Source organism: Neoarius graeffei, chromosome 11, assembly GCF_027579695.1.
Source record: "Neoarius graeffei isolate fNeoGra1 chromosome 11, fNeoGra1.pri, whole genome shotgun sequence".
Classification (NCBI taxonomy): Eukaryota; Metazoa; Chordata; class Actinopteri; order Siluriformes; family Ariidae; genus Neoarius; species Neoarius graeffei.
The window spans coordinates 64,202,903-64,212,398 of NC_083579.1; the positions used below are offsets into that span (position 1 = coordinate 64,202,903).

The following is a 9,496-nucleotide window of genomic DNA, read 5'->3' on the forward strand; positions in this document are numbered from 1 at the left end:
GCGGCTAGAGATGATGAGATGAGATGAGATGAGATGAGATGAGATGAGATTTTACATAAATTCACTGTTAATTCTACAGACGTTTTTTACAGTGTATAGTTAAACTTTGAGTGTCAACAATTTATACAGACACAAAGTCTTATTGAAAAAAAGAAAAGTGTGGTGTCAGGGTAAGATGGTGGTTTGATGATAAACTGGTGATGGTGGGGATGGGATTTGATGATAAATTAAAAATAACACTTTCCGAAATTCATTTCACTTCAATAGCAAGGCTGTTTGATTAAGCCAGGCAATTCCGTTAATTGAATTTGGCCCAATTGTCGACATCTGCTGTCGGCTGAAAGAGTGGAGTCCTCCACCCTGCATGCACAAGGTCGTGCTCCCCATCCTCACCCAGCCGCCGAATAAATAAGCATCTTTGAAACCTTAATAACCTTCATTTGGTATGTATAAACCCTAGTAAATCAGTACGAGTGCGTTAACAGGCTATATCTTGCTGTCGTTTCTTTAATGGCGTCTCAGATCCGTGTGAACCCATCTGCTTCAGCACACCGGAGACATGGCGGCGCACTAAAGCTGCATCCTGAATCCTCCGCATCCTCCAGCATCGCTCAGGTTCCCAGCGCATGTTTACTCCGTCTTCTCCCGAATGTCCTTTCATGGTCTTCCTGTTATTCAATTTGTGCCTGGGCTGGAGATGTCATGGTAAATCAGGACCAGGAGAAGATCTGACACTGCTGGACAGCGACACAGAAGCAGAAGAGATTGATTGATTGATTAATTAATTAATTATTTATTGATACAGAATCGTGCGGCGTTTAAAAAAAAAAAACCCTGAGCATTTAATATTTTTCCTCTGCTCTCTGATCCCCGGTGCATCCTTGTATGATGTCCCCGCCAGGTTCGGCTGCGACAGGCAGTGAGAGCAGCACTGCGACCGCGTTAGAGGAGGAGGCAGACAGCCCGAGAGAGGAGGTAGGAAAACACACTCATGCTCATCCACCACCACCATCATGCTGCTGCACCAGGCAGAAGCAAACAGCACGATTTACTCCAATCATTTTCATTCGTGCAATATTCAGAATATGGCCAGTCAGCTGGTTCATTCTGCATGGAAGCCACTGCTCTAAAGACATGAGCAAATCCAAGACATTTACACAAACGCATGATCCTTCACTACCCATGTGTTTGTGTAACAGTTGGTCCCATAATCCTTTATTGCATCATTTCTGTGCATCAATAAATGTAATCTTGCAGTACTCTTCTGATACTCCCATGTGAATTAAATTGATAAGCATTGCAATTTATTAATGATTACATAATATCAATAATGGCACGGTGGTGTAGTGGTTAGTGCTGTCGCCTCACAGCAAGAAGGTCCTGGGTTCGAGCCCCGGGGCTGGCGAGGGCCTTTCTGTGCGGAGTTTGCATGTTCTCCCCGTGTCCGCGTGGGTTTCCTCCGGGTGCTCCGGTTTCCCCCACAGTCCAAAGACATGCAGGTTAGGTTAACTGGTGACTCTAAATTGACCGTAGGTGTGAGTGTGAATGGTTGTCTGTGTCTATGTGTCAGCCCTGTGATGACCTGGCGACTTGTCCAGGGTGTACCCCGCCTTTCGCCCGTAGTCAGCTGGGATAGGCTCCAGCTTGCCTGCGACCCTGTAGAAGGATAAAGCGGCTAGAGATAATGAGATGAGATGAGAATATCAATAATGAACCTCTTTGCTGTTTGCTTTTTACAACTCACTTAGTGAACCTGTGTAAGTGGTTAGCACGGTCACCTCACAGTAAGAAGGTTCTGGGTTCGAGCATAGCAACCGGTGGGAGCCTTTCTGTGCGGAGTTTGCATGTTCTCCCCATGTCTGTGTGGGTTTCTTCTGGGTGCTCCGGTTTCCCCCACAGTCCAAAGACATGCAGGTTAGGTTAATTGGTGGCTCTAAATTGACCGTGAGTGTGAATGGTTGTTTGTCTCTGTGTCAGCCCTGTGATGACCTGGCGACTTGTCCTGGGTGTTCCCCGCCTCTTGCCCATAGTCAGCTGGGATAGGCTTCAGCTTGCCCACAACCCTGTAGAACAGGATAAGTGGCTACAGATAATGGATGGAACCTTGAAACGTTCTTTGCTGTTTGCTTTTTACAACTCACTTAGTGAACCACTATGTGTTTCCATCGATGTAAACCTCTATGTGTGGCATGGTGGTGTAAGTGGTTAGCATGGTCACCTCGCAGCAAGTATGTTCTGGGTTCGAGCCTAGCAGCCGGTGGGAGCCTTTCTGTGTGGAGTTTGCATGTTCTCCCCGTCATACCTGTCAACTTTGAGGTTTGAAAAAAAGGGATATTTCCCAGATTTTAACTCAAAATAAGGGAAAATTTCGGAAAGTCGAACTTTCCGAAAATTTCAGAAAGTCGGTAATCGAACTGACTTTTCTTCACAAAATTAAATTCGTCCTGCCATTTGGGCAAGTAGCGGCAATACACCTTTTTTGGTTTTGCCTCGCTCCTTTCTTTATTCATGTCTCTAGTCTCGCCGTCTACTGAAACTCGCTCCCTGAGGAAAGAATTACGACCATCTTTTAGTTTTGTGAGAAGTTCCGAGCAGTGACCTTGGTCAGACCATAGATATACATAGAAGACTAGATGCCTCGTCCCCGTTGCCCGTCAACGAAGTCGAACGTCCGCACATGGCGGCCATCTTACCTCAGACAGCTGGCTTACCCATTACATTGTGTTGGTAGCGATATGTACTTTTCAGATGACCGTAACTTCCTCAAATTTCAATCGATATTCAAACGGTTTGGTTTGTTATATAAAAAAAACAAACGGAAGTATGTATTTATGATATTAATGATGAATAATCATTTTATGTTTTAAAAAATACGCATAGCTTGGCGAAAATATTACAGACTGTAAGACAGGATGCATGCTGAAATTCCTATGCTGTGAGAAGCCTAACACTGCATACTTATGGATAACTGCGGCCTTAGGACAAATAACCATACAATTTATTTCCAATTTTTAGTGAAAATATTTTTACATGTGATAGGGCCGTAGGGGAAGCTAAAGTTAAATAAACAGCTTACTCACTTCTGAAACTTCAGAAATACTTCATCCACCTCAAAAACCTAATGCACTCACATCATAGCATAATAACAAATGCAAACTCACATCATAGCATAATAACAAATGTAAACTCACATCATAGCATAATAACAAATGTAAACTCACATCATAGCATAATAACAAATGCACTGCCCGAGTAAGTAATAGTATAAAACAGTGACAGCGACTCACGGTAGTTTGTGACAAAAAAAGCACTTAATTAATCACATGTGGTTATACTTCCAAGGATAAAAAGATATCTTTACATTTACAAAAAGAACATTCAAAGCTGATTATCATGTCAAAGTCAATATATGTTAGCACAGAAGATTGAAATTTCATTTGACTAGGCTCCAATGTGCAGTTAAAATAAAACTAAACATACTGATATAAACATCTACAATTAAAACAGACACACACATCAGCTTGTCATCAAAGTCAGTACTTTGATTTCCTGTAAATCATAATGTGAGTGCTGGGCTGGGCTTGCGTAAGTCTTCATACCCCTTGCCTGTGGTAAGATGGCCGCCCTGTGCGGACGTTCTGGAATACACGGTGAGGAATCTAGTCTTCTATGTAAATCTATGGGTCAGACTAGCGCTATGGTTCTGACAGTCTTCTTCACAGACATGCAATTAAAATCAATGTGTAATTACTAGACTGCCACCTGCTGTACTGGAGAGGGCGGGGACATGAATTCATGGCCTGACTTCCTGCTGTAAACTCCTGTCAGAGGCGCATCATGAATTCTGGACCTACCGACTATTATATAATGTGAAAATACGGGATATTTTCGGGAAAATAAAAAAACGGGAATACAGCGGGAAATAAGTCAAAATAAGGGATTTCCCGGGAAAAACGGGAGGGTTGACAGGTATGCTCCCCGTGTCTGTGTGGATTTCTTCCGGGTGCTCTGGTTTCCCCCAAAGACAAGCAGGTTAGGCTAATTGGTGGCTCTAAATTGACCGTAGGTGTGAATGTGAGCGTGAATAGTTGTTTGTCTCTGTGATAACCTGGCGACTTGTCCAGGGTGTACCCCACCTCTCGCCCGTAGTCAGCTGGGATAGGCTCCAGCTTGCCCACGACCCTGTAGAACAGGATAAGCAGCTACAGATAATGGATGGAACCTTGAAACATTCTTTGCTGTTTGCTTTTTACAACTCACTTAGTGAACCACTATGTGTTTCCATCGATGTAAACTTATATGTGTGGCATGGTGGTGTAAGTGGTTAGCATGGTTGCCTCACAGCAAGAAGTTTCTGGGTTCGAGCCTAGCAGCTGGTGAGGGCCTTTCTGTGTGGAGTTTGCATGTTCTCCCCATGTCTGTGTGGGTTTCCTCCGGGTGTTCCGGTTTCCCCCACAGTTCAAAGACATGTGGTTAGGTTAATATGGGATGGCCTTGGGCTGAGGTGCCCTTCAGCGAGGTACCTGACTCCCAACTGCTCCCCGGGCACTGTTAGCATGGCTGACTGCTGCTCTGGGTATGTGTGTGTGCTCATTGCTCACGTGTGTGTGTGCATGTGTGTGTTCACTGCTTCAGATGGGTTAAATGCAGAGAGGAATTTCACAAGTGTGTGATGAATAAAGTTGTTCTTCTTCTTCTTTCCCCATTTTTACATGCAGCAAAGGCCTCTGAGACAGTCACTGAGCAAGTCCCTGTGTAGAGAAGTGTTCTGGAAATGCCTCTTGCTCTCCATGCTCATGTACGGGTGCATGGGAGCTATGGTGTGGTGCCATGTTACCAAGGTCACCCGGCTAAGCTTCAAGAGTGCCTACGAAGGAAAGTCCATGATATACCATGACAGTCCGTGCTCTGATGGTTATATTTATATCCCTTTAGCGTTCCTTGTCATGCTCTATGTGGTTTACTTGGTGGAGTGCTGGCATTGCCATGCAAGGAACGAGCTACAATACAAAGTGGATGTTGAAGGAATCTATGAAAGGGTACAGAAGATGCAACAGGCCAAGCCCTGTATTTGGTGGAAAGCCATCAGTTATCATTATGTCCGGCGAACACGACAGGTAACACGCTACCGCAACGGTGATGCCTACACCACCACTCAGGTGTATCATGAGAGGGTGAACACACATGTGGCAGAAGCAGAATTTGACTATGGCCACTGTGGAGTGAAGGATGTTTCCAAGCATTTAGATGGCCTGGATAAATCACCAATCACCAAATTAAGGTTCACTAAGTGCTTTAGCTTTGCTAATGTGGAGTCTGAGAACTTCTATCTTACTCAGCGGGCCAGGTTCTTCACTGACAATGAAGGTCTTGATGATTATATGGAGGCCCGGGAAGGAATGCACTTGAAGAATGTAGATTTCAAAGAGTACATGATTGCCTTCTCAAATCCAGACAACCACCCCTGGTACATCTCTAACTATGTCTTCTGGACAGCTGCCTTCCTCACATTCTCTTGGCCTTTGAGGGTGCTGACTGAGTACCGCACAGCTTACGTCCACTACCGTGTGGAGAAGCTCTTTGGAACAGACTACATCCCAATGACACCATGTGAAGATCATCCATACTGCAGACGCATTCCTAGGGTCAATACCATTGACAGCACTGAGCTCGAATGGCACATCCGCTCCAACCAACAGCTGGTGCCCAGTTATTCAGAGGCAGGTCTGATGGATCTAGCACAGCACTCAGGAGGTTTCAGGCAGAACTGTGAGCGCTGCCACCGAGCCATCAGCAGCTCTTCAGTTTTCTCCCGTAGTGCTCTGAGCATCTGCAATGTAAGCCCTCGCCTTCCGTTTAGCAGCAGCCGTTTCTCTCTGGGTCGTCTGTATGGCTCACGCCGCAGCTGCTTCTGGAGGAGCGGCAGCCTGGATGAGCCCGAGAGCCCCAGCGAGAATACACGCTGTCTCTCGGGACATATCACCACAACTGAGGATGACCCTCCAGCCTACCAAGATGCACTCTACTTCCCAGTTCTTATCGTCCACTGCAGTGAGAGCTGCCCCAATCACCGCTCTTTCCACAGAAACGGCTCATGTGTAGAGACCTCCTTATGAGGCTCGCTGTTGCACCTTTGAGGGATTGTAATAAAAACAAATGGATGTAAATGAATAATCAGATACTAAATTCAAAATTGACCTGTCACTCAGGAATCTCAGTGTCCATGACCCAATATTTGCAGCCCAGAGGCTGTTATGGGAATGGCGCATTGCTATAAGTCAGACTTTGTATTTATATTGAACTAAGAATGTCCTCAGCACTGTATTTACCAAAATGTAATCAAATATTCGGAAGCTACTTTGTCTACATTATCATCGCATCGACAGCAATAATCAGCGTCCTCTGTTAGAAGTAATAATTTTTATATTACATGGTTCTAATTATAGCTGCAAAGCTCTTATGTAATGTTGCAAGACAAGTGTTTCTTTGTCTTGTTAAATACTGAGGCCTAAGCCTTTACAAAACAAATGTCCTCTCAGTGTGCATTTAACTTTGATCACAAAGTTTTGTTTTACTGGACAACCTTTCTTTCTAATCATGTTGCACTCAAGGTCACAAACCAAATGATGTGTATTAAACAAGAATGTCGTCAAGTTACTTTGAAAGTCTAAGCGATGTACAGTACATCACCATATAAAACTATAACGTATGGTTTACACTCATGTAAGGCCATGTTTTGTATCTAAGAGATATCCGTTGTATGTAAGTTCAGTGTGATGTGACTTGATAATATGCTATGGTATGCTATTACGAACATATTGTCTATTGTAGGTATATCGCACAGGATATCTCAATCAGCTGAGAAAAACATATTCTACATTTCAGGCTATGCAACAATTAACCTCCAGTATAGTATGCTATTCGACTGTATATACAACTCTAAATGGAATGTATGACTGTTGTACCTTTTTTTATTGCTTGTATGTAACAAACTAACCCACACTGAGGACTGAGATCACAGGCTGGACTTTAAAACACAGGAACCTGTGGTATGTCCAACTGAGAACTGTATTTAGGAATGGGAAGTTGATTCGATGGAATGGAAAAGTGTTCTTGGACAAGTGCATTGGAAAGCATGGCACAAAGAAAAAGGGACACTTCAAACTTCCTGGACTTAAAACAGCAAATTACGTATTTGGACTACCCCACTCTCAACCAGTGTCATCTACTCAATGGTTGAACTTTATCAAACACCTAAAGAGTTGTATCAGGTCAATGTCAAATCAGAACATTGGGGAACATCACATCCTCTTCCAAAGACATTTGCCCAAACTGAAATCCAAGATTCATATGTATCTTTGGTGCTTTGACTGTTGTGTCTAGAAAGAAACTGTTACAACTAGATATACATGACATTTTATATTGCCTGAATGCCCATCTATCTGAGAATGTTATAGGAAACATTCAGTAATGGTCATAAGAAGGTTAGACTGGCGTGAAAATAACCTTTTTTGGAAATGTGATGATAAAATGGTTTACTTCACAGAGTCAGCTTTCTAAGAACCATTCAGAAAAGTTTCTTTGAACCTAAAATTGTTAGCTGGGTACATTTTATCACGTTTACTATTTGGGTTTGTGGGAACTCACACAATGTTGCCTTTATGTAGCACAAACACAATAAAATATCAGTATGACACATCAAGGTGACAATACGTATAAGCACTGAATAAATCAACTGGGTAAAACTGAGTTGTATGTCAGGACGTTAATATGACAAATGAAACATGACATATAGCAATAAAGTAACATCTTATTCGGGAATCAGCTTAAAATCAGCTGGAGGAATAGTGGTACATTTTAACAATGTTGTAGAAATGATTGTGACTATATAGTGTACAGTAGATACAGTACCAGTCAAAAGTTTGGACACCTTCTAATTCAATGGCTTTTCTTTATTTTTATTAATTAAAAGACAATTCTTCACGTCTTAAAGTAATGATGGATGTCGTTTCTCTTTACTTAGTTGAGCGGTTCTTGACATAACATAGATTACTACAGTTGTGGAATAGGGCTGTTTACTGTATTTTTATTGTTTACTGTTTGGTCTCAAACCAATTAAGAAGGTAAGAAATTGCACTAATTGACTTTTGACGAGGCACCTGTTAATTGAAAAGCGTTCCAGGTGACTATCTCATGAAGCTGGGTAAGATAATGCCAATAGTGTACAAAGCGTCATCAAGATAAACGGTGGAGACTTTGAAGAATCTAAAATATGAAACATATTTTGTGTTTTAACACTTTTTTGTTTACCACATAATTCCATATATGTTCCAGATGTTGTTTCATAGTTTTGATATCTTCAGTATTGTTCTCTATATCAAAATACAGAAAATCCTATGAAATGAGTAGGGGTGTCCAAACTTGACTGGTACTGTGTGCTCTCTCTCTCTCACACACACACACACACGTAATTTTAAAATAATTTTTTATTAGCTATTTTTAATTAGCCTAGTGTGTATTACTTTCAAACACAAACAGAATAAACAACATATGAATTGTATCAAAGTAAATGGCGAAATGAGAACAGAACAGGACATGAATGTTAATTAGAATTGGTATTAGAATTGGTATTGCCAGCTGAATATTTGATAGTTTAACATTTTACATTACATAATCACACCATGAGAAAGTACTTTCACAGAGAGTACTATGTTTATTTTGGCTGTGATGGGACTTTTCTGCAAATAACACTTCTAAAATGATGCACCTCCTATTGGTGTGGAAGATGTATTTAGAAAAATTTAATAAAGATCTCAAAATAATCAAGAATTGGGCAAAATTTAAATGAATGCTAGAAAGTTTTCCTTCAGTTTTTTCCCCATCATATTTGAATTAGCCAATTTGTACAAGTAACTTATTTGTTTAAAAATATTGTGTATATTTAATTAGTCATGGCTTGTCACTTTTAGATTTAAAAAGTACCAACATTAATTAAATCATATTGGCTGGCGGGCGGCACGGTGGTGTAGTGGTTAGCACTGTCGCCTCACAGCAAGAAGGTCCTGGGTTCGAGCCCAGGGGTCGGCGAGGGCCTTTCTGTGTGGAGTTTGCATGTTCTCCCCGTGTCCGCGTGGGTTTCCTCCGGGTGCTCCGGTTTCCCCCACAGTCCAAAGACATGCAGGTTAGGTTAACTGGTGACTCTAAATTGACCGTAGGTGTGAATGTGAGTGTGAATGGTTGTCTATGTCTATGTGTCAGCCCTGTGATGACCTGGCGACTTGTCCAGGGTGTACCCCGCCTTTCGCCCGTAGTCAGCTGGGATAGGCTCCAGCTTGCCTGCAACCCTGTAGAAGGATAAAGCGGCTAGAGATAATGAGATGAGATGAGATATTGGCTGGCATTGAGTGGTATACCAGATATATTCCATTCAGATAGCATGATATTGAACGAGTGGAACAATGAATTCTGAATTATACTGGTGAATTCTAAAGGAAAA

General features: G+C 42.2%; 1 protein-coding gene across 1 annotated transcript; it reads left to right on the plus strand.

The window, feature by feature from the left end:
- The first annotated feature begins 888 nt into the window (after positions 1 to 888).
- Positions 889 to 6,116, plus strand: tmem151bb (transmembrane protein 151Bb). The gene is made up of 2 exons (XM_060933128.1): positions 889 to 975; positions 4,719 to 6,116. Exons 1-2 carry the CDS (start codon positions 889 to 891, stop codon positions 6,114 to 6,116), a joined length of 1,485 nt encoding a protein of 494 aa, XP_060789111.1.
- Positions 6,117 to 9,496: the final 3,380 nt, after the last annotated feature.